Consider the following 25,246-nt stretch of genomic DNA (forward strand, 5'->3'; position numbering starts at 1 on the left):
CTGAGGCAGGCCGCGGGCCCTTCCCCACCTCCCAGCGGCGCCCAGCCCCGGCCTCCCCCGGCCTCTCACCGCGGACCCAGCCCCGGCCCCGCGGCCTCCGGGGCGGAGCTGCTCGGCCGGACCCGCCCTGCCGCGGGGCGCGGCGCGGAAGCGGAGGCCGCAGGCATGGGGCGGCCGCGGGGCGGTTGGTTGCTGCCCCTCGGCCTTCTGCAGCTGCTGGGGGATCCCGGAGCCGCAGCCTGCCCCTGCCAAGAGCCGCGGCTCTGTCAGCCCGTCGCGGGCACCGGCGGCCCCGAGGTTGGCGAGGCTGGCCGTGGCCGGAGGGCCGGCTGCGGGGAGGGAGGCTGCGGTGCTGGGAGCTGCCCCGGTGCGGGGTTAGCCGCGCTGGGCGCACCCAGGGGGCTTGATTCAGCTCTGGGCCGTGAGTTCGCCACCTGCAGCAGTGCCACAGCCACGCCATAGGGCTTCGTGTGAGGGGTGGGGAAGGGAGAGCTTGAGAAGGGTCCCGTGGAGAAGGGTTGGGAACTGATGGGACGACTTCTTCCTGCCTCTAGGTCTTTGTGTTCGATGTGGGGAAGAATGCCTGGAAATCCTATGACTGGTCGAAAGTTACAACTGTGGCAGCTTTCGGGAAGTATGATCCAGAGCTTATGTGCTACGCTCATTCCCAAGGTGCCAGGGTAGTGCTAAAAGGTGGGCTAACTCATCAAAATATGGGTATTTCTAAGTAAATAGGAGCATAACGTGCATAGGACTAGAATACCTTGATGTTTTACAGCCACAGCTATGTGAAGTGTTAAAATAAGTAAGGATTAAGTAATAAGAGGATAATGCACACAGGGCTATAATACCTTGGCATTTTGCATGTGCTGGTATGCAGGGTATTAAAAAGAAAACCAGTGATGGCTTGTGTCACAGTAATAACAAAACCATTCTGGTGATGTCCAAATAAAATCTCCCCTAACGGAGCTTCACAGCCATAGGAGAGCTGCGAGGAAGGGAGGAAAGAGTAAAGCTGTAGAAGACAGTTATTTGGGTCTGTGTTCTGGATGTTATGCACAATACCCAAAAGACAGGGTAAGGAAAGGGATTGTAAGCAATTTTTAGTATTTTTCACTTCAGTTAATCCCTGTGTTCTAGGACGTGATGGAGTTTGAAAATGTGAATGCTCAGGAGCTTTGTGTACAAATACTGATTAGAAAGACAAAGTCCGTTGGGTCAACCTATGCATATGTTCTGTAATCAGGTCTTGGATTTGATGAGGCATAAACAGAATCAAAGACCACAATGTGGAGAACAACAAAGGTTAAATGTAAAAGTATGTTTATTTTGAGCAGTAAGACACAGTCTCTGGCTCCGTGGAAATACTGGAAGCCAACTGACTTCAAGGAAGGAAACTTAGAGTGGCTAAAAGTATTAAGTAGAAGGAAGGAGATGCTTAAAACTGTAGAAAACAAATTCCAAAAGAAACTTTGTTTTAAAGACTGTCTCAAATAAGTTTGGTAATCTCTCCTGGTATGGATTCTCAAAATTATGCTTGGAAAAAAAATAAATTAAGCCCTTTCTATTTTTCACATATGGTGTCAGGATTAAGTAGATGCCATTATAGTTGTGGGGATGTTTTATTTTCTGGTTATATTACTTGGCTTGGTAAAGACAAATCTTTCCTCCTTATTGTGATGCAAATACATGTTACGTTGACTCTTGAACACCTCTTATCTAGGTGACGTACCTCTTAAGGAAATTGTTGATCCTGCTAAAAGAGCAGCCTGGATATCCCAACAGGTGGACCTTGCCAAAAAACAGTATATGGATGGAATTAATATAGATATAGAGCAAGAAGTTAATGAAACCTCCCCTGAATATTATGCGTTGACAGAGCTTGTTAAAGAAACTACAGATGCTTTTCACAGAGAGATTCCAGGATCACAGGTAATAAAAATGTACTTCATACAAACATTGAGTTTAACTTCATGAAACATATGGAGTTTTGAGAATGCTGTTTAGCATATGAATATGAAAATAAATGCCAAATCTAAAGCATGATACTATCATCAGTGGTTAATTATGAATGTTAGCTATGATATATATATATTTCTATCATAAAATGATATATATCACAATATAGTCTATATGACTATATAGTCTCTTTCTCTCTCTCTCTCTCTCTCTATATATACATATATATATATTTCTATCATAAAAATCACTCTCTTTGACTTACATTAATTTAAATGGCAGAAGGGTTTCGTTGAGATTTGCAGGTACAGTGTTACTGCCCTGTTGGGGGAGCTGCCAGTTACTAGTATGGCTTAAGGACTCTTTCAAAGCAGGGCCTTCTGGTGAAAAAGCTTCCTAATGTTGTCGTAAGCTGGTTATTGATGTTTTAAAAGTTTGCATCATGCTTCTTGTTTTTGATCAGATGGTTTTCATGTTACAATTTCTTTGGTGTTTTAAAATTATATGGTAAATGGTGAAATAACTCAGGAAAACAGCATCTTGGGCCTTGAATTCACTAACAATGGCAGCTTATTACCTAATGTTTGCTTTATCAGCTGAGCAGCTGATACATATATACTTCATTGGTATCACCATGTGAACATTCTGCAACCTTAGGGAAATACTCTTTAAAAGTTACAGCTCTGTAACCATAAATCAAGAGTGCCTAAGTGCTGTACACGATACTAACATGCATTTTGCTTTCAGGTAACATTTGATGTGGCTTGGTCCCCTGCATGCATTGATAAAAGATGCTACAACTACACTGGGATTGCAGATGCCTGTGATTTCTTATTTGTGATGTCTTATGATGAACAGAGCCAGATCTGGACCGATTGTGTTGCAAAAGCCAATGCTCCTTACCTCCAGACTTTAGTTGGTAAGGACAGATGCCTCTTCAGGAATTGGAATATTGCTGTTTGTTTGTATGAATGGTTAGAAACAATCGCCTTTTCTTAGATGTGTTTTTTGTTTTATTGAGGTTTTCTAGTAGCCTCAAATAATGTGTTGTTCTAGTGGGAAACCAGTATTGCAGATCCCTATGAGACACGGTGGATAGACTTTTAGCAGTTGTGTGTTCCTACTTGTAAAGTTGTTGTCTCGCCCTTATGATTGTGAAAAACACTGTTAGAATGACAAAAGGCAGCCAAAGCAAAGGTGTCTGCCTGGGCTTGCAAAGAACCTGCAACATTTGTCTCATCCTTGTGAACTGTGCGGGTCCCTTTGAAGCTGTAGCTTCCTTTGGCAAATGTGGGTTTAAACAGTCTCTTGTGTGCATTCCCATCTTTCTTTTCGGCTGGTACAGCTGTTCATGCACATTCACAGTGAGTTGGATTAGGGAACTGACAGTCTTAAAAGTAAGACAAGAGGGAGGTTAATTTGAATTTGGATCAGTTCTCTGATTTGCTTTCCTACATAGACCCACAAGGAGCTGTCAGCACAGGTGAGCCGAGAGGCAAATGAGAATGAATCCTGATTAAAACAGCGCTTTCTTAGTGATTTGTCTTGTTTTGTCTTCCTTGCTTTCTAAGAAATACCTACTGATGAAGTTTGAATTAGTGTAAATATGTCAGTGCTTATTGGCACTGTCGCAAAAGCTGCTATAGACAACTGAAGGTGTGAGCAAATCTATAGGATGTGAATAGAGCAAATATAGGACTGTGGGTGGGAGGTAAAGAACTTAAATATAAATATAAAGAATATAAAACATGGAAAAATGCAGTAAGTAATTTTATTTCCTACAAAACTAGGATATGAAGAGTACATTACTATGGGCATTGATCCTAAGAAGCTTGTGATGGGCGTCCCCTGGTATGGCTATGATTATGTCTGCCTAAATTTATCTGAGGTAAGATAAAGATTATTCATTTACAGTCATACTGTTAATCTTTTTTTTCCTTAGAAGGAGCCAGCTACATGTTAGTGATCCTGTTTGTGGATTAGGAAATTCTGTGGTCTGATGGTTAAGAGCTTAAAACTGGTACTCAAGACTTTTCTTTGGCTGATAACTGATAAGCAGTGTGTTACCAAACAGGGCTTTTTATCTCCCCCTGGGCAACCTGAACCCTATAATATACCCAAGCACCATATTTCACTGAGGAGCTATAGATGTTATCTGTACGGGAAGAGGTGATATCTAAAGGCACTACGACACTTTTACCTGCCTTCTCAACAGTGATTAAGCTCACTGCTTAAAGATCAGGTGTAACAAACAATAGCAAAACTAGGACTTAAAGTACAGCAGTTTATGGATAAATCATGGAGTCTTAAAAAACATTATACTTAAGAAAAATGTAAGGAATTAAAATGTAAGGAATTAGAAGTGGAAGGGGAAAAGATGAGACAAATGTGTAGGTTGAATGACGACAATCCAGTCCTGTGGTACTACAATTTGAACAAAATCTGTTTAATTTACTTCTGTTTGGAAGTAACATGACTAGCACAGATAGTTGAAGATTTGGGGGTTTTGTGACTTTATTATTGGCTGTACTGCTATTTTGGAGTTCAGTAAATCTATGTAACGTTAAACTCCTGCACTCTGCTTTTTTTTTTTCCCCCCAGGATCATGTTTGTTCCCTTTCCAAAATACCTTTCCGTGGGGCTCCGTGCAGTGATGCTGCAGGGCGTCAGGTCCCCTACGGAGCAATAATGAAGCAAGTGAACAGTTCTATTTCAGGGGTGCTATGGGATGAGGTACAGAAGTCTCCGTTTTATGAATACAAGGTATGTCTCCCTTTACAAGATGCCATGCATGTTGTGGACATGTTTATGAACCATAGTTCTTTGATTATAAAGTTTTCAGGGTTAGATTTTTCAGTTTGTTTCCTATTTTTTTTTCACGTAGTAAAGGATGGGCAGATTTTCATCTCTTGAATTTCTTCTTCTGAAAATGGGGTGCAGTGGCTGAACGCTACAGGCATAATACAGGTTTTCATTTCTCCACAATCTTATTGAGGGGAAATTTGTAATGTCAAAAAGGGTGTTTTGGCCAAAGAAATCCTATAGCTTCATTCTTCACTGTTACAGTTTTCTGATGTTGATGACTGATCTAAACTAAGATAGATGCTGCACTGAATAGAAGGTGTAAGCAAAACTCAACAGACTTTAATGTATCATATTACTGTCAGTATCAGCCTATCTACAGAAGTGTTTGTGTTTTCGTAGGATTCTCTTGGTCAGTTCCACCAAGTATGGTTTGATGACCCTCGCAGCATCTCTCTTAAAGCAGCCTATGTGAAGAACAGAGGCCTAAGGGGCATTGGCATGTGGAATGGAAATAGTCTTGACTATTCCAGGGAAGCTGCAGCAGAACAACAAACTGAAGCAATGTGGCAAGCCTTGACACCGTAAGAAGTACATAAAATTGTGAATCACTTGATATAGAACTATGAAAATCAGATTTTTTTTTTTTATTATGACACATAATGTGTAACAGAATTATTTATAAACATACCATGATTACAATCAAAACTTTGAGAGCTGGTCAAATTCACCTTGTTATTTTGTATGCAAAGCTGTATCTTCATTCTTCATAAAGTTCCAGTATTGCTTCAGCAGTGCTCTTTAAGAGACTTATCACCCTTTTAGTTTTTCACTACCATAGTAAGTTGGTTAAAGCTTCAACTTAGAACGTATCTGGTAACAAGTAAGACCAAGTGAATTTACAGGGGTCATCTAATAACGGTCCTCTGCTGAGGCTGCCTAATGCATGGAGAGATGGACTGCTGTCTACAGGACTTTTTTGTTGTTCAGTAAAACATTGTTTTTGTTAAGGTTGATAAAGTGTTGTCTGTTTATGCATTACTTGTTCCGTGGTTTACAGCCTACATTGTTTCTCAGAACTGTTTCACAATCAGACTGAAGTGCAACTATGCCCTGCTTAAGTGACTCCATTAATTAAACTATTTAATTAGACATATGTAGTCAGTTTTCTGTTTTTGTTTTTTCTTGCTAAATAGTTACAGGGAAACCAACATAGAGTAATAGCACAGAACCAGAAGCACTACCATGATGATGCCGAGGAGAAGATCTGAGCATCTGACTGCTTGATACTACAGGTGATGAAAAGCAGGTGAAACCTACTAAGGTTGCATCATCCTTTTTTTTTTTCCCTTGGTAAATCAGAGGGCTCTCCACTAGAATTCTAGTCTGTAGCTTTTGTGGAAAACCTGATGAATTTATAAGACATAAATACTATTTATGTTTATATGCTAGACTGCAAGATAGGTATATTTGACCAAATTGAGACATCAAAAAAGTTAACTTTAAAAAAAGTTGGTTCGGATTTTCCAGTAGCCAATTGCCTGCTCTTGTGTCTTAAAACAATTATGAACTACAAGACACAGGATTCATTATTGAAATGAGCAAAAGCAGTTGTTCTTTTAATACTAAATTTAATACTTAACACTAAAATCTATGCAAATCCTCTGTTTAAAAAATGAATTGTAAAAAGGGTGGTTTGACTCAAGACATTTGGAAGTCAGTCCTCTGAGAAGTGGCATAAGTTTCTTCCAGTATTACTGATTTCCCGTCAGGGTTTCACTTGCAGTAACAAATACAGCTTTGTCAGCTTTTTAGCTGACATGAATTCCTAGCACATTATTGTTCTACTTAACGTAATAACATCTTGAACTTCAAAGTAGCAAACAGATCTAGAAAAAAATGACTGAGAAGAGTTTCTGATTATTTTTAGAGAATTGTTATGTAAGTACATGCACATGCATGAACATAAAGAAAAGCAGAGCATACAGTACTGGCAATAGCACCAAGATCATCATTAGAACTTAGTCAAAACAAAGCTTGCATCTTCCACTAATTATAGAATAAAGCTAATGTTGATGCAGCTTTTTTGTGAGGGAGGAGACAAAACTAACTAGATATGAAAGAACTAGAGATTTTTTTCCATAATTAATAAAGGTAATAATACACCAATTTATAGATAAGTATACTTGTAATGACAAAAATAGACTTCAGTAAATAGCTAAATAAAAATTACTTTTGCTAGAGTTCCAAAAAAGATGCATTTTAATCATTTATCAAAAAATTGAATAGCTGCTCCAACAATCTGAATGGGAAGTTTTAGATTATGGGTTTACGTGCTTAATAGGTATTTTGTTAATGAAGGAACATCAGCATACTGAAATTGCATGATTGACTAATTTGCACTTTTAAAATAACTTAGTGAAATGTTTATCAGCTACTTGAACATGTGATATGCAGTCCCCTAGTGGGCTAGTATACAAATTCCACATTTAAACAGTTAATGTCTTTTTAAAAGAGAACTTTAAGAACATATAAACAAATGCTCTGAATTTCCAAGTTTATATATACATTATAGGACTTTTATAGACTTTACAGATGTTACAGTTGAGTCATCCTCTTAAATACCTGATTTCCCAGACTGGAGAATTAAAGCTGAATGAATCTTCTTCTGTGTCAGTTCTGCTCTCAGTGCTCGTAAATCAGATGCTGCCTGCTTTCTCATCTGCAGAAGAACCAGTCATTTAAGGAATTGTAATTTAATGAAGCTTTTGGAGTTGACATGCATATGAATTTATGTAACTAAGACTGAATTTTATACAGGATTGCTGAATACACGATACATCTTTCATCTTTGAAATCTTACATGTCTAATTAGATAGCTTAGTTCTAGCACTATGCCTTGGTGCTTTTAAGAGACAACCATGGAATTCATTGTTCTTTTCATTCCTTGTTATACAATGGAGGAAGTGTACCCACCCTAGGTTAGACAGTAAACAGGATCACGGGCAATCTGTTTGATGCAGAAGACTCAGGTTTCAAACATTCATATCTAAGTGTCTATCCAGCGTGAAGCCCTGTATCATCACCTTCCTTTCTAAGGAAGCCACAGGTAGCAATGGTATGGAATAAAGCAGGTGAAGAGAACTGCTGTCTGCTCGGAGAACCATTCCCTCCTTTTTTTTCCTTTATACCTTTTTTGTTTTTTTCTTAGCTATGGTGTGCAACTCACCAGTATGTCGCCTAGTATGCTCCTTCAATTACCATCAGAGTGGAATAGGCATTTCATGAAAAAGATTGCAACATAGTACCTTGAAAATGTAAGTAAGTACTTGAATGCCATACATTCAAAAATAATCCTATGAACTAATTCTCCAGAGTAATTTGGCTCAAATGCTAAATTATGATAACTAATACCATGAAACTTGAAAATAAGAACTGTACAACAAATGTATTTTGAACACCTGGAGGTGTTCAAGACCAGGTTGGATGAGGCCCTGGGCAGCCTGATCTAGTGGGCAGCAGCCTTGAATATGGCAGGGGCTTGGAATGAGATGGTCTTTAAGGTCATTTCTAACCCAAGCGATTCTATGATTTAAATTATCTAATATTTAGAAAGATTAATTTATACCATGTAAGATTTTGACACTTTATAACTAGGATAAATGCAGAGTACCTTAATTTCTATTATGAGCTTCATTTTTGTATCATCCAGCTTCCTCCTCAGTTGATCGAGTTCATGCTGCACTGTAGTAATCTGGATGATTTTGTTATTCTGTATGAAACAACAACAAAAACTTTAGTTGAGCATTAAGATATCTCTTCATTCATTCAGTATTACTTCACCACTCAGAAACAATTCTCTAAACTCTTTCCAGCTCTTCGACTCTCTTACAGTCTTCAGTGCTTGCCTGGCATCTCGTTCTGCAACCAGTCTGCTCCCCAACAGAGGGCAGCTCTCCTCAACAACCATCCAGCCCTTCCACTTCCCCTAGGTGTGGAAGTTCTTCCACTCCCTCTTTGGGAAGCTGAAGTCCAGATCCGATCTCCTGAGTTAACAGGAAGTTGTTTTGCAATTAACTTTTACAACTACCCCCCACATAAAATAAAAAGGCACGCTTCAAATATATATATATATTTTTTCTCACGGACTTAGCATCACTTTCTCCCCTAGGCAGTACACTTACTTGTTGATAAGATTGCTACACTACAGAAACCCTAGCTTCCTGGTTGAAACCACAGAGAAAACGTGGAAAGGTACACAGTCACAAAGAAAAAAAGCAGGCTGGACAGTCGGACAAGCTGGGGGCTCCGAAGGAATGACCCGTCATTGCATTCAGTCACCAGCGTGGACAAAGCTGGTGGAGGACAGAGCTCAGCAGCAGCAGGATCTGCTCCCTGGAGCCCCAGCACCCAGCTCTTCCTGCCTGACTGGCCAGCAGCAATTCCTCACCTTACTTGTGAGGGGTGGAGATCACAGTTCTCCTTAATGAGCCTCATAGCTCATTAAGTCCTGTCTCTCATCTCTGCATGCTAGCCAATACATAACTGCATTTGAAGTTATGCACATCCTTTGTACAGAGGCACCTTGTGCCCTGCCAAGGAGGTCTAAAAACCCTGACACCCAAAAAGAAGCATTAACATACTTGAACGTAGCTCGTAATAGAAATGTAATATGAACACTTCATATTCTTATATTTTAGATACATTATCTCAAATAATCCACAGTTGTATATAATGTACAATCTTAGATTGTCTCCCCCCTTTCAGGTACAAGCATAACACACTACATGTACTTCCACCAGCTTATAAATTTCGTAGTCTAGCTTCAGATTTGCAACTAGACTTGCTTCTATGAATACATTTTAAAAAAACAGCAGCTGTAACTCTTGGGAAGGGTGTTTTCCCCTTTTATCTTTTTTTTTTTTTTTTTTTAATTCCTCTTTGAACTTCCCCTAATTTGACACCAGCAATGTAACACAAGACTCACAGTTGCACAATAATTCAGGTGTAACCACTCCAAGAGCTTCAGAGGTGCCTCTTCCCCAAAAACAATTAGAATTCATCACCTCTGTACATGAAATTTTAGATGAGAATAATGTAGAACTGAACAATTCATTAATCATATGAAACAAAAGGGGAGTTTGTAATGAGAAGGTATTGTACAAACACAAAGCAGAAAGATTAAAATGCTTAGACTCAAGCATTTCTTCAGTCTTTTTGAGAAGAATGGAATGTGGTAATTCTGTAGTGGCCACACCTTGGATGATTGAGAGATACTTGGCTATTAAAGCTAGTTTAGAAGTCATCAATGATGAATTTGTTAGTTTCATTTATGTTTTTTTACAAAAAAAGTAAATTGTGTAAAAAAAATAGTTTAGGTACATACCTTCAAGTTTGTCTTACTGTTCAGTTGTTTTCGGCTATCTCTGGCTTCTAATTGCAAGAGTAATTTCTGGTGGTAAAGCTCCAAATCTTGTTGCAGTTTGTTTAAAACATCCTCCAGTGAAGCCGTAGCCTTCTTAGTTTCAAAGTATTTCTTTTTCCATTCCTCACGAACTACAAAGGAAAACAGTAATACAGTTTGGTCTCATTCATCTTATTCTAAGGTCTCTTGAAGACAGAAATGATGATACCGATCTCACAAGACTCATTTGGCCAACGCACACATTAAACATTAGCAGTAGGTTTCTTAAAAAAAATCACGAAAATCTTTTTCAAATGACATTCTCTATACATGCAGTAGAATTTTCACACAATCACCTGCAGCATAAGGTTCTCTCTGTCTACTGAGACAAAACACAAGGTCCAAACCCCGAATTTCATTTGGCCTGGCAGTTCTGCAGCCTTCAGCTGCACAGGTGCTCCAGACCTGTTAAGGCTGGTGCTCACCAGTCCGAAGTCCACAGCCTCCTTGTAGCAGCAGCATTAATGTCTTTATGCAGAATTTGAGCTCTGCACAGCCAGAAATTTTGATCAGAAGTCCCAAGATCATGAGAAACACTTACTTAAAATTTAACCATGATTCCTTGAGCTATGTTGTTATGTGTTATCAGTGGCTGGCACATACATATCCCATATGTGGTGTGGCAGTCTTATTGCCACATACATTTGTTACTCTGTGATGTATCTTAAATTACTCCTTTTTTCCAGACACATTTTAAGAAAGCAGGATAACTGCTCCTTAAAAACTTACTCCCCCCCCCCCCAAAAAAAAAAAAAAAAGAAAGAAAGAAAAGCCCGGCTGTTGGAGCACTATACAGCATGTAACCAAGAGTGACCATCAGCACAGCAATCCTCAGATGAAATTAAATATGGACTATTGCTGGGCCTCCAGAATATGCTCTTCCCTTCATACCTTGGGAAGAAGCATGTTTGTGAATGCATTCACTTCTGAAATTGTACAGTCTCATTAAAATAATTCAGAGGTACAAATACTCCTGAAAGAACCTGCAGAAGCTGTTTAAATTCTTGTGAAATAACCTTTTATTTACCTAACTGAACAGCATAATTTAAGACAACATAAGAGCAGTTCAGGACTTAATCTCAGCAGGGTAACATAGCTTGCGTTGCAGCTCCACGCTACTGCAGATTCACTCCTTCAAGTGGCCAAGTTCCCTTTTTAAGATACAACTTCACTCCACTGCAGAGCACAGTGTAGCCATGCCCTCAGAGAATAACTGGGAGAATTGGCATGTCTTCTCCTTTTGACAAAGCTACAGATAATAGTTGAGATTGCCAGTGATTCAGCTGTATTTATGTACAAAGAGTGCTCTCAAAATGTCAATGTAATTAAATCTCATCTCTGTATAACTGGAATGTGACATCAGGAGGATAGCTTAAGTATAAACTTGAAAATAATTTTACAAAGAAAATCTGAGTGAGATTTCAATTAAATACTCCCTTTGTTAAAAAACAAGGTTTGTCAAGCTTGCCGTGAAAGGCTTCTACCTTCATGCCATGTGCTGAATTATTAGATATTATTAGAAATAAAAAAATACTATGTTGGCAATTGGAACATAAGCCCTGTTAACACAGTAAAACCTCAGTAAGCACCAACTATAGGCAATTTTAGAGTATGTCAATTGTCTCAAGGCTCAAACAGCAAAATGGCCAGTAATAGCTCTTTGGGTGCTGTATATACACAGGAAAAAACTTGGACAGTTTATAAAAGCCAGCATATTTTTAGACTTACAAAACTGCACCCCAAAAAAAAAAAAAAAAAAGTAGAAGGAGACTTTTCAACTTTTCTACCGTATTATTACACAAATAAGTCTTCTCATAGCTACTGCTTAGCCAACTGCACTCTCTGTAATTAAGCTCACTGACAAAGAGACAAACATTTTCACATTAGTTTCAGTGTTTCTCAATCATTCCAAACTCCAAAATAAATTAAAAATGTACCATGGCATCTCCTCAGCTTATTTTGTTCCAGTAGCCCTTTAGCTTTTTTGACAAGTTCTTCTCTATTTTTTTCCATGTGCCTTCTGTCTTTCTTCATTTGTTCCAATTGTTCTACCATCTTGTTTTCTAAAGATATTATAATTATATTTATCAAGCATCTGGATACTGTAAGTAGGAAGGATCAATCAAAATTTTTGTAATGCACCCGTCATAAATCATGCCAAGAACTCTGTCAGAACAGGCAGTAGGAATTCTTCTATTTTAATAAACTATTCTGACTTTTTTCAGAATATAAACTATTCCTGACTTTTGGAAATGGCTGACACATTAGAAGAAAATGAGAATCCCAGCATGCATCCAGGCATTTATACACACACACAAACAAGTAAACACACTTTTAAATGCCTAGGCAGCATGTCAGTAGAATCAGCTTCAGAATCTATTCAGATGTATATAGCATAAACTGAAAACTCTTGCAACATCAAGCGAAAAAAGCCTCCAGAGGATTTCTTCTTGCTTCAAAATACTTTGTGATATAAATCTTTCTTTAAACTATAGGCGTCAATAAGCCTATATAGGTGTTAATAAGCCTGTAATAGCTCAAACTTTTAACTAGACTGCAACAAGTCAGTCACCTCCCTTTTCACTATTCTGCTACACACTAGCTGAGGATCCTCTGCAAGTTAGCATCTTTGCTTCATTCTCACGTGAGCCAACAGTATTTCCCCCTAAACTCCCTCCTTTTCTCCTTCCACACCCAAGTCCATGAGACCAATCTTCTAACAATGGGAACTTCTGCCATACTCTATGAACAACTCAGGCAACATTAGATGCCTGCAATTTTCCAAATACAAATTAAAATTTTTAACAATCCTGGGAATAAATATATGTACAAATTCTTTCATAAAGTATTTCTGTCTTCATCAACTGTTCAGTCTTGATTAAATGTTAACTCCCCACGCATTTCTTGGAAGCACATACTTACTTTCTGCCTGAAATGCAGGAACCTGAGCTGGGTTTACAGAAAGTGACAGAAAAGGCAGACTAGGAGGTGAAATATGTTCTTTTGGACAAGTAGAATTGTTTTGCTTGTTCTCATCTTCCTAGAGGGTCAAAAGACAAAACTACATGTACATAATTTATAACCCTGAACAGTCACATTAAACATGCTTTGAAAGTGGTCTGAGTGAATGGGGAGGATGTATTGGAACTCTGAATATAATCTCTTTTATTCATTACAAACTTCCAAACAGATGGACATCTGCAAACAGCATCAGAACACTGAAATTGCAGAAGATAATACATGGACCAAAAGACAGACTATTGCTAAATATTCTTGTCCATGTCTGTAACTCCACAGACTACTGACACTCCCATGTAAGACCAAGAATGACCGGCCTGAAAACTGCTGTCAGGCATATTGATTAACAAAAGCTGGATTGCTCATTTCTAAACCAAAGTTTATAATAGCTCACAGATGACAGTAGTGACAGTGGTTATGCTGTATGACGGCATGTGGGCGCTCTGTCTTCCTAACATGTTCTTATTCAGATACTATGACTATACCGTATGTATGTTTTAAATAATTTTTTTTTTTCTCAGAAGTTTTACTTGAGATTAGGATTTATCCCATATAAGACTCATATTTCCTATGGGATAAATCTTAAATTATAAAAACATCACTGATACAGCCAATACAATGCTGCTGTCAAGAAACTGTAAAAAATAAATTTAAAAAGGCTGATGTTAATAAGACTGAGAAAGATACAACATACATAGTTCCTATTAAATGATAACCAGAGGTATAGCTTCTGATTTATCATTGTTTAGATATACAGCTGATTTATCATTAGCAAATCTCCAAAGCAGCATTGCATAAATTAACTTTGCTCAATTACTCTAAAATCTACATTGCATGTTTCGTATTTCTAATGAGTTACCTGTCTTACAAAATTAGTCAGTTTCTAGGTGGAGGACTATATTTATTGCTCCACATTAAAAAGAATATGCTATCCTGAAAAACATACCTGATTATCCAGTTTTTCACCAGGACCAGTTACAGACTTGCTAGTTCTGTACTGCAGCAAACTAAAGAGAAATTCAAAGAAGCAAGTGAAAATTCATGCAATGATATTGTTTTATTTTTCCATTTTCTTTCATTTATTTGAAGTATGTAAAATCAGTTTTTTGTCATTATTATTATCCATTCTTTTATCAGAATTACCATTTACTAACCTTTGGTTTCTGTCTATATATTCTGTGGTTTGATCTTCTAATATTTCAAGATTTCCAGAATCCCGTGTTCTGTCTCTTTTTAGTTTGGTATCTTTTTTGTGGTCATTATTTTCCATGTTTGTAACTAGGAGTTTGGTGTTTAGTTCTGTGACAGGATAACGATGATCAAAATACACAGATTACACTCACAAGATTTACACTTTTTTTGACTGTCAACACCTGAACTTTCCAGCCTGTATTAGAAATTCAGTGAGTCAATACAATAAATAGGATTACATCTGGGGTAACGAAAGGTTTTCTGAATAACAGAGGAAAGAAATAAGGGGGAAAAAATCTACTTCTGTTTCAAGAATTTGTATCTAACTAATTCTGGTAACGAGTAGAGGAAACGTGACAACAGGTAATGAAATCATTTAATTATTTCTCCTTTCCTAAAATAATTCTCTAACATTTTCTGCCTTTGAGACCCTGGAGATCTCCTACAAACTGGAGCCAGCAAAGAAAGTGACAGCAAAATGTTTTGCATTTGAATGTTATCTCCTTTAAATTATACAGGCTAAACATTTCAAAAGAAAACTGATGACAGAATTTGCCTGTACTTTAAATTACAAAATTCTACATCCCTCATCATTCAAAATAAAGTTCTGGAAAACTTCTCAATTGTATAAATATGCCCATATATATGCATATATGTATTATATATATTATATTAGATATACATACATATATATATATATATATATATGGTCTCAGGCTTCAGTTAACATGATGATAGAGGGACAAAGCTAGTTTTGACAGATTATCAATGGAAATTGAAATTATGGAAAAGTCATCAGTGAAGGCTTTTCTAGTACACTCTTCAGACACATCTAAGATCACAATATCACATTTTTTGTTTTCTTACTCAAAGTACTGGATATCCAGAAAATCAATAAGGTGCCCATATGTATGAAAAAATTAATATTGCCTCATTTAATAATTCCTCATTAGAAATTTGCAGTAGAACAAGGGTCATCCCCTTTACAATTAATGTAAAATTATACTCAAATATTAAGATTTGTCTTTCAAAAGTATTTCCTGAAAAACATTTTATGTTATCATTTTGATGCTAATTTAACAGTGGTCAATCCAATTTAAATGCTTCAGTCATTTCTTTATTTGTAATTACTAGAAATTTAGCAATATTAAGAACACTAGAGAACTGTTCAGGACTTGGCCCCCAGTATCCCTAAGATACTTCATTTTAAAGGAAGTAGTAGTTAACAGATGTCTTTCAAACTACATTTTCTATTTTGGCACAGAATTATTAGCTAGTTTGTGTGTTCTTTAAACCTCTCCATTCTTTTCTAACAGTTTCACTGTAATCTGTTCAAAGAATACTCTTACCTCTCAGTTTTAGGAATGCCACTGTTCAATAGTACATAAATAAATCAGCAGTATATAGGAAGGAGGGGAGGAAGCACTTTCTTTTCATTAGTAATGTAGGTATGCATAAGATAACCATGGAAGTTGAAGTGAATAAATTGCATTCCCCAATTTCCTGATCAGTTTTTTTTTTTTCATTTAAAATTGATGTTGAATTATGGGATCCTTATCTTCCAATCTTTACAGCAGCTGCTCAGTAATTTGCTTCCATATAAATAAGATCAGACAAAGGCATTGACTATATTAAAGTGCTTCCCTACAACAGTACATAATTATAATGAATGACTCATCCAAAGTAAAAACTATGGTTCTTTGAAAGATATTATTTTAAAAATTAGAATACTGTTCTAACAGCAATATTCCAACTTACGTTGCAACTACAGATTTTTTTTAAACTTAGCTTTACTCTGCCAACTTTCTAAAAATTTTGGCTTAGCACCAAGATGACAATAAACAGTGTACCTGTTTGGTATTTCATGCGATTTTGGTGTGGTTGGTTAGTCTGGCGTTGTTCATTACTGTGGTTTATGTGAAGAGTAAGAGCATTTCCTTTGGCTTTGTCATTCCTCTTCGGAGTATTATGCTCTTCTTGATCTTTGCTATGGTGGTTTTGCTGGGATTTCTGTAACAGCATATAGCTCTTTCCAGACCCTCGATCTGTAGAATTTGAATGACTTGGTGTGAAGAGAGATCCACTGGATCCATTTTGATCTGCATAATAATTGATTTGAGACAAAAAAATATTATTTTATTGTAAATGTTAACCATAATAGTTATTTTACTCCATCACTCTTCTTTGCGATCTTTGTTAAACTTACCTTTCACTCTGAATTGTGTCTGTTTTAATGCAGTCCTGTTGTAGTCTTGCTCATGATTTGTGTTCAAAACTGGAACAGATTCTTTATCAGTCCATTCTGCAGGACTGTGCACTTCCTTATTTTCTAGCTGATGACTGCTCTGTATGCTTTCTAAAAATGGTCTGCTTTTTTCACTTTGCTGGGGAAGATTGGGTAGTCTCGATCCATGACCATACCTATTAGCTTCTGCATTAAAGTGGCATCTTTGTTTAGTTGATGATGATAACGGATAAACATCTTCAAAGTATTCCACTCCAGGTAATAAATATAATTCAGGATACAGTGCCTAAAATATGCAGTATATTAACCAGACACAAAAGAAGAAACTACCAACATAAAAAGCTTCTGAAAATGATAGCTTAAAAGCCATAAAATACATACATAAGGGGGAGCAAATGACTTCAGTTCCAGTTCTGTTTCTTGCTTTGCTTTTACCTTAGAAGATAAAGAACAGAAGTGTAAACAGTAAAATACTTTCTTAACAATAATGTTGTCACTTAATTTATGTATTCTATTATCATCTTTACATACAACATTTTTCTTCTGTAATAGCTTGATGGGGAAGAAGGAACATAGAATGCTGTTCTATTTTCCAACATAGCACTGAAACTACTTTGTCTATTTTTCAAAATTTAAATCAGACACACAAAAGTATATGGATGTACTGAATACACTTCTTTATCCTTTGCACTTTCTCCTGTGGTTCAAAGGACCTGATCTAACAATCACAGCAGAACAAAATCTTACACTGCCTTTGCCAGAAGTTGTTTCAAGTCAAATCTGAATAGAGATGATGAGTCTAACATAATTTTCTCTATTAATCTAACAAAACATCACAAAATATTTGATGTATATAGAGAAAAAAAATCTATGACTGTCCTATGTCATCTAGTACTTATCATCTTGCTATTCTTTTTGTGATATACACTTTCAGATTTCAACAGTCATCCTAAAATACAAAATCTACGATAATCAATGTATATTTGAAAGATGTGTTCCAGTAGAAAATAATAATAATCTGAGTTTACATTTAAGTAATGAAATTGGAGTAAACATGGGGCCAAAAGCTGCTCTCAATAATGGCCACACAATGACATCGATTCACACTTAGAGACATGGGCTATGTGAAAGAAAAGGAAGAGCAAATGAACTTGGTTTTGGTTTATGTTTTTCATTTAAAGACCCTCACTTGCAAGCAGGCTACAGCTCTTAGTACTGTTTACATTGTCAGTGTTGTGAAACAGGACACTGAGAAAAAAAACACAAACTCAACAAATATTTGGTCATGGAGATTTAATTCAATTAGGTTACCACGACCCTAAACAACAAATAAACGAGTTATTTGCTTGCTTACATTACCCTTTATCACAAAACACATATCAAGCAGCACTAAATCCCCCAAATTAAAATTATATCTTTAATTTGTTTCTAAAAATCTTCACTTGTATCTACTAATGTATTTCATCTACTATTAAACGCAAAATACTTTATTAAATTCCTGCTATTCTCAAGGGAGCTTGAAATTTTATCCATTTATCTCAGAACTATCAGTGGGGAAGAAAATCTACCATCTCACTATCATCCAGTTAAAAACATCTTTTTTTTTTTTTTTTTTTTTTGAAGACTTGCATATCTTGTCAGATTTAGATTGCATCACAGTCTTTAAATTCCTGTCTATGTTTCTCTACCTGCTTTTCCTAGTTTTCTGCACAGGCAATTTTAGTGATATTGTCTACAAATGAAATAAAAAACAACACCAATTTTCTGCCTTGTATTTGGAAATCCATGAAAAACAGGAGAAAAAAATCTTCTGTATATCACTTAAATCTTTGTCTATTACACAAATGCACTTTCAATCAGTCTGATTTTCAGATTTATTTAATCTTTATAGTGTGTAAGATAGCTAAGCATATAGAGAATCAGACCAAGGAACAGTTATGATTCAGAGATGCAGTTTTTTGATTACATAAACCTCCTCAGGCTCTATTACTGGACTGATTCATGGAACAGAAATGTACATCAGAGAAGCTTTCATTCAGAGACTGATCTTTAAAGGCTATTGGACATGTCACAGCAGGACCATTTACAGGAATTCTGGCTTACTCAGCTCCCAGTGCAAATTCTTCAAGTGCCATATTCCTAATCATGTCCTGACAATAATGACCTCAGGGGATTTTTTTAATGCAACTAGAATTGTCATATTTAATTTACTGTCCTATCAAAGCTTGCATCTTTCCACTGAATGGCAACTAATTACATCTGATGCTTTAAAGGACGTTTCTAATATACCTATCCAGCTGTGCATTTGTATTTGGGGAAGTAGATGTTCTGACAAGAGCTCCTTCTCCAACATGATTCAAAACAAATAATAAGTGTGCACCTAAATTCATCTCTATTTTCTTGTGATATTTTCAAATCCACAAGGACTAGATCTGTAGTTTGTATTATAAAGCAGAACAGCACTAAAGAATAATAAAAAAATCAACTTACCACTGCTAGTTTTTTCCCAATGCATTTTAAAAATTTGAATTTATCTGCAACTGCAACTCCACCCAGGTATTCTCCAAGCTTCTCCCGTAGCGCTCTTAATGTGATGTGAGGAGACACCCTAGAATGTTGTTATTCATTAATACATCTGCAAGATCAAATAACGTTGGCTAGTTAGTAAGAGGGGGAAGATTATGCTATATAAATGCTGGCTTGTATGGCAAGAATGAACAAAAAAGGGAACTATGAACTATTTCCTGGAATGGAACCCAATTACAGATAGGTCAGAGATTTTTGGTGTGGTAGAGTCAGAACATTGTATCACACTATGGCAGACCGCATTACAAAGGCTGCCGTATCATTAGGTAGCAATATTTATGTTTTAGGAATCCCAAACAAAGGGAGAATATGAAAGTACCTGAAATTTGAAAAAGACTCTTGCTCATCTACAGATGAATTACATAATTCATGTACAATTATGTTGTAAACTACAGTCATGCATTTCCGTCCAGGTGACAGAGTTTCAGAGAGCCAGGCCAGGACTGTAGAACATACTCCTTCAAGCAGTAAGGAGGCTTCATCACGCTCTACTTTTAACTGCCAAGCACATTCCTTTGGTTTTGTTTTCTCGAACACAAATTTGTAAGCAGGGTGTGTGCATGCGTACATGCAAATGTGTTTTAAATCAAAACCAAATACTGTAGTGTGAACATTTTTACCATAGTTTGGGGATGAGAGAGCTGACACAAACATGAATGACATCGTTTAATCTGCTTCTGGAAAGCACGCAAATATCAAAGTCATAAGCTCAGAATAAAAATCATCATAGACTAAAGCATCTCCGCAGAATAAAATCGAATGTTCAAGAGTCACACAAAAGCTCTGTATCTCAACATAAACTGTTCTGATTGCTCCTATGCTGTCATTTAAAATAAACCAGGGAACAAACTCAGGCCTGAGACTGTTAATCACCCACGCTGCTTAAGTGTAAGTACACTACCTCGCAGGGTTTTGGCCCAGGCCAGCTATCATTCTTCAAACAATGCAGAGACATAGCTTGGGGCACATAGCATGGCACATGCCATTGTCAGTAACTAGTATGGACAAGGTCATGCTGTCCCTTCAACTTGGGCAGGTCTTCACCATTAACCTAAAAGGGTTTGCACACTCACATGGCCTCATAAGCCTTCATTTCATACCCCAGATATGTGAAATACCCCATTTTTTTCTGATAAAAACTGTATTTCAGTGGGCTATAATGCTTTCCTTGCATTATTTCACACACTTGGGACTTAGAGGACCCTCCTCCCTAAGGTCGTAATTCTGTCTTGGGGAAAGGCATGGGACAGAGGGATACCGAAGCCAAGCAGTGTGCGGAGTAGACACGTCTAGGCCTCGCTGCTTGGTCCCTGAGCATTTAACTTCTGTTTATTTCTTTGCCATACGCTTTTTGCCCACACTGGCTACAGATGTTAGTCCTAATGTCATCTATTTATTTCAAGTGTATAAAGAAATACGTGAAAGATGGATACATAATTCAATACACATCCTTCCAGGGTCTTATCTGATAAGAGAGATGATCTGTAATTCAACTATATCTCATTCACCATAATTTTTTCAAGCTTATGCCACAGAGAAGGCACAGAGAAGTCCCTTGAACTGTTTTCTGAAACCCAATAAATGCAAGCTTTTTCAGTAGCAATTCTAAAACTGCACGTCCTTCACACCCTTCCAAACCAGCAAAGAAATTTGAATCTAAGGTACATATGAGCAGCAGGGAAAACATCTATGTAGCTATGAGGATGTATCACCGGAGAAAATCATTTAGGTACACAGAACCTGAAATGCACAACAGAAATTTATCTGAAAATTGTTTGCTAGAGCAGCTGCTAGGAACATATAATAACATATTCCTTGGTTGTTGCCACGGGCCAACAGAAGACTAGTCACATCCAGTCATTCGCTTCAGGGTGTTCCTTTAAAAGTAATGCAAACTAGAGTTCATTGCAGCAATCTCATCTAGAAGTAACAAAAGTATGGGTTCTGTGGTGAGGAATGAGGAGTAAATAAAAGATCACAGAGGCTGAGAAATCAAGTTCATGGGAACAAGAACCCAGGGCTGCAGATGATTACGTACTTAATATTTTCCTCTAATTTCATGATTAATGGAAGTGGCCTGTATTTACATCGAGGAATCCTTTGTTCAGCTGACTCACAGAGTACTAGGACTGCCAAGCTGGATGGATGGTGCTATCAACAACATCCAGACATGGTTAGTAGCAGCAAGGCTGCTGTTCACTCAGGTTAAAAGAAGAGAAGATTCTTAAAATGTATTTTGTTTTTAAAGATAGTGATACACTGGCCCAGTGTTAGTTATTGTTAATGTTAATGCGCTGCAACACTGCATAGCACCCACAGAATAATTAATTACCTAACACTCATTAGCAAGCAAAAATTACCCATCCAGGCATGGAATAATAGAATCACAGAATGGTTCGGGTTGGAAGGGACCATTAAAGATTATATAGTGCAACTCCTCTGACATGGGCAGGGACACCTTTCACTAGATCACGTTGCCCGAAGTCCTTACCAGATTGACCGCCCACAATTTCTTTGGGCAACCTGTTCCAGTCCCTCACCATCTTCACTGTGAAGAATTTCTTCCTAGTATCTATTTAAATCTGCCCTCTTTAAGTTTAAAACCATTACCCCTTGTCCTATGACTACAGGCTCTGGTAAAAAGCCTTTCCTGATCTTAAAAGACCCCATTAAGTACTGAAAGGCTATAATAAGGTCTCCCCAGAGCCTTCTCCTTTCCAGGCTGAACAACCTCAACTATCTCCACCTGTCTTCACAGAAGAGGTGCCTGAGCCCGCTGATCATTTCTATGTCCCTTCTCTGGATGCACTCTAACAGATGCATGTCTTTCTTGAGCAATAAAACCCATTGCAATCAGTATGAATCCTAATTTAAGTTGATGTCTCAGAACTGAGTCTTAGCAAAATAAACTTACACCTGAGAGCAACAGGCAGTGACTGATGTCTAGTCACATGAAACAATTTAAAGTTACCATCCAGCTACGTATTTTGCACCTCTGCTGGTGACAAGTACAGCAAACAGAATAGATGCATGAACTTACTTTATCTGGTTTTGTGCAGTCTTTCAAGAACAACAAAAAAAAGCTGCAAGAACGAATGCATTCTTCCATAAATGCTTACATCCAGCTGCTGTCAATTTTTTCAGCTACATGATATATTGTCTTACGGGGACAATACAAGCATAAATTTAAGTGAGTTAAAACCTACAGTTTAAGCTGACAAGCTTTGCACAGAAGCAAATGAGATGCATATAAAACCCCAGTTTCAACACACATCTTTACATTATTATTATTTTTTTTTCTGTAAATTATTACCTTACCAAATACACACAGGTTTTGTGAGTCAAGCATTTAGGTGTATGAACCAAACTTCTAAAGTTATCAAAGATAAAAACTGCAGCTCTCTGTGCCAAGTTTGGCCCTTTGGGTAGTTTTCCACAAAGTGCTGACAGCTACCTGAGAGCCCACATAGCATGTGTTGTAGACAACCTTTCAGAAATATTGTAGAAGAAGAAAGAAGATATGCTGGCAATTGCATGGACATAATGTTTCTGTTTTAGATCTATGGCTCAGTGACAGGCTTTCCCATTTTCATTGAGCCACTCTATCTCAAAGTTGGCCCACTGTGGAAAAGAATTGAAGATTTTCATAATCAGGCTCAAGGAAACAGAAAAAAATATGACTGATTTTACAACATGAATCGTTCTGCAGCAATACTAGCAGCGCTCTGGAAAAGTGCATTACAGCGGTTCAGATCAAGGGCGGCACTGGCCTGATACAGCCCAAAGAGACATGGGCACCACTTACCCTCTGGAGATGATTAGAGAAGAATATTTTCTGACAGATGTAATTATGCAACAGCTAGACTAAATGACTGAAGGACAATATGAAGGTGATACCAGGTAAGTATTTTATAGGTGTTATCACATTTGGGCCTAAGACTATACTCACCTTATAAATCCAGCTGAGATGAACTTGCTAGTAAGAGCCACAGGAACTGTATTCAGCTTGAAGTTCCACACTTCCTCTGGGACATAAAAAACATGGAGCTCCACCAGCTAAATAAAGAACAGATTATCATAACAATTTGTGATTGAATGCCAGCTGACAGCATAGAAATAAATCACATCAGAACAAGCTTAACAATTGAAATGAGCAAAAAGAGAGCCTGTGCTCCCTGCTGTATGTCAATGCGTTAGCAACAGATATAGCTTAAGAAAAAACAGTCATTCCTCTGGAGCATATGTCATGCATACAAGAATACTTCAGCTAAAAGCCTACCTTGTTTCACCTCCTAAGAACTGCTACGCCATAAAAGCTTGATGCAAACATAGCAGAAAGCACAAGCAATAAAATAATATCAAAGTATTTCTGACAGTCAATAATATTAATGACCTCGGAGCACAGAAGTGCACTTGGAAACATCTACAAGAAAAGCTAAGCCTGCTCTGAATAGTTTACTAAGACTGTGTTCGAACCAGTGGTCATTGTGGGACTCTTCATGCTGGGGTCTTGTTATTGTTAGTGGAAATCAAATGGTATTGAGAAGGATGATACACACTTCTGAAAAGCACTGCCAATAACTGGAAGCCATGCAAATAAAGCTGTATTAAGTATTTCTTCAGCTGTTCAGATACTAAACTAGAAAAGCAGAATTTTTATACATACTAGGCTAAATGTACATTCTTCCTCTCAGATCTCCTAGATACAGTACAGTGGCAGCCACTTTAACATATATTTTTTAATTTTTATTTAAGAAATATAAAAAAATTGCTATGCAAAAGTATATAAACTCTCACCTGGGATGTCTGAGGTCTCATTTGACTGAATGACATACCGGTCGCTGTATGTGATCACAGTGAGTGCCAGATGGGCTAATTTTCTTTTTGACTGAAACATTATTTGAGAATGAGTTTCATGACAATCTGTCACTGAAGAAGTTACTCTATTAATTTCTTTTATTATCTTCTTTCCATTTATGGAAGTCTCAGAGCTGTCACTGTGCTGTCTCCCAGCTCGCTGTAGACAAACAGACTCTGCCACACCTTTCTACACAAGCAGTGTCACCTAAGTAACTTGGTGACTTGCTAAATCACTGCCTTGCAGCTCCAACAGAGCTGCCCTGGAGTACTTCCTCTTAACACTTCTGTCCTTCCATAGAAGTACTTCAGCTGTATATAACTTTCTGCATGTTTTTTCTGTGAACCTAAAGATCCAAAATGGGATTCTTGCAGGGTCTGGATTTATCTTTGACAAAGGGACAGTTCTTGTGAGCTGAAGTCAAGACACCCATGCACGGAACATTCCACATTGCACTACCCAAACACAGCACGCCACGGAAACTTGGTGGTGGCAGGCAACCGCATCAGAGAAACCCTTCCATAAACTACCTGGGCTCTGCCCTAACACTGCTATGGGAACAATGAGATCTCAGCAATGGCCTGACTAGACCTTCCTATCACTTCTCCTCGGTTACTCCCAAGCAAAGATGAGGCAGGTTACAGCCCAGGTTCCTCCCTGTATTCCGTACACATAGGCAAGACGTCGCACTTTGTACCGCTATGTGCCACCTATGCCATTCCAGGCTTGGTGGTCACTCTTGGGTGCTCTCTGCAGAGAATATTGAGCTCCTCCTAGACTGTAGTCAAGAGCCAAACAAGTTCACAAAAGTAAAGCTAACAACATCATTTGTTAGTTCTAAACATCAGTTTCGTGCTCGTATTTGGCTTGATACTATCACTAAGACTTGCCACCTTAGACAGAACATTACTTTCTCATAGAATCCATTGTACACGTAAATAGATAAGCATATATATTTTGTTTGTTTCCCGGACCGCAGGGTCTCTCCGCAGACACCCGGACACCTCAGCGACGCCGCCCCAGCCGCACAGGCCGGACTAGCGGTGGTCCCCGCAGGGGTGCGGCTGGCACCCAGCTCCCCGGCGGGCCCCGAGCCGGCACCCTGCGGGCAGCCCCCGGTGCT

General features: G+C 37.9%; 2 protein-coding genes across 4 annotated transcripts; one reads left to right on the forward strand and one right to left on the reverse strand.

The window, feature by feature from the left end:
* The first annotated feature begins 105 nt into the window (after positions 1 to 105).
* On the forward strand, positions 106 to 5,913 carry CTBS (chitobiase). Its single transcript, XM_084527594.1, has 7 exons — positions 106 to 297; positions 555 to 693; positions 1,724 to 1,932; positions 2,707 to 2,878; positions 3,750 to 3,847; positions 4,561 to 4,722; positions 5,164 to 5,913. Exons 1-7 carry the CDS (start codon positions 166 to 168, stop codon positions 5,347 to 5,349), a joined length of 1,098 nt encoding a protein of 365 aa, XP_084383720.1. The 5' UTR covers positions 106 to 165; the 3' UTR covers positions 5,350 to 5,913.
* Positions 2,889 to 25,152, reverse strand: SPATA1 (spermatogenesis associated 1). 3 transcript variants are annotated; one of them, XM_084527592.1, is made up of 14 exons: positions 24,063 to 25,152; positions 23,215 to 23,321; positions 19,170 to 19,287; positions 17,061 to 17,114; positions 16,641 to 16,965; positions 16,285 to 16,533; positions 14,398 to 14,542; positions 14,190 to 14,250; positions 13,148 to 13,265; positions 12,163 to 12,288; positions 10,148 to 10,317; positions 8,435 to 8,533; positions 7,387 to 7,483; positions 2,889 to 3,104 (listed from the first exon to the last, which is right to left on the reverse strand). In XM_084527592.1, exons 1-14 carry the CDS (start codon positions 24,096 to 24,098, stop codon positions 2,995 to 2,997), a joined length of 1,815 nt encoding a protein of 604 aa, XP_084383718.1. In that variant the 5' UTR covers positions 24,099 to 25,152; the 3' UTR covers positions 2,889 to 2,994. The 3 variants fall into 3 exon arrangements, with proteins under 3 accessions (XP_084383718.1, XP_084383717.1, XP_084383719.1); XM_084527591.1 differs by having other exon boundaries at positions 12,163 to 12,327; XM_084527593.1 differs by lacking the exon at positions 12,163 to 12,288.
* Positions 25,153 to 25,246: the final 94 nt, after the last annotated feature.

Source organism: Aythya ferina, assembly GCF_964211825.1.
Source record: "Aythya ferina genome assembly, chromosome: 8".
Lineage (NCBI taxonomy): Eukaryota > Metazoa > Chordata > Aves > Anseriformes > Anatidae > Aythya > Aythya ferina.

Coding starts and splice junctions, on each gene's coding strand:
- SPATA1 (XM_084527591.1), bottom strand. CDS start 24,098: ATGTCATTCAGTCAAATGAGACCTCAGACATCCCAG. Junction 23,322..24,062: donor TGAGACCTCAGACATCCCAG/GTGAGAGTTTAT, acceptor TTCTTTATTTAG/CTGGTGGAGCTCCATGTTTT. Junction 16,534..16,640: donor GACACAATTCAGAGTGAAAG/GTAAGTTTAACA, acceptor ATTATTATGCAG/ATCAAAATGGATCCAGTGGA.
- CTBS (XM_084527594.1), top strand. CDS start 166: ATGGGGCGGCCGCGGGGCGGTTGGTTGCTGCCCCTCGGCCTTCTGCAG. Junction 1,933..2,706: donor GAGAGATTCCAGGATCACAG/GTAATAAAAATG, acceptor TTTTGCTTTCAG/GTAACATTTGATGTGGCTTG. Junction 3,848..4,560: donor TCTGCCTAAATTTATCTGAG/GTAAGATAAAGA, acceptor TTTTCCCCCCAG/GATCATGTTTGTTCCCTTTC.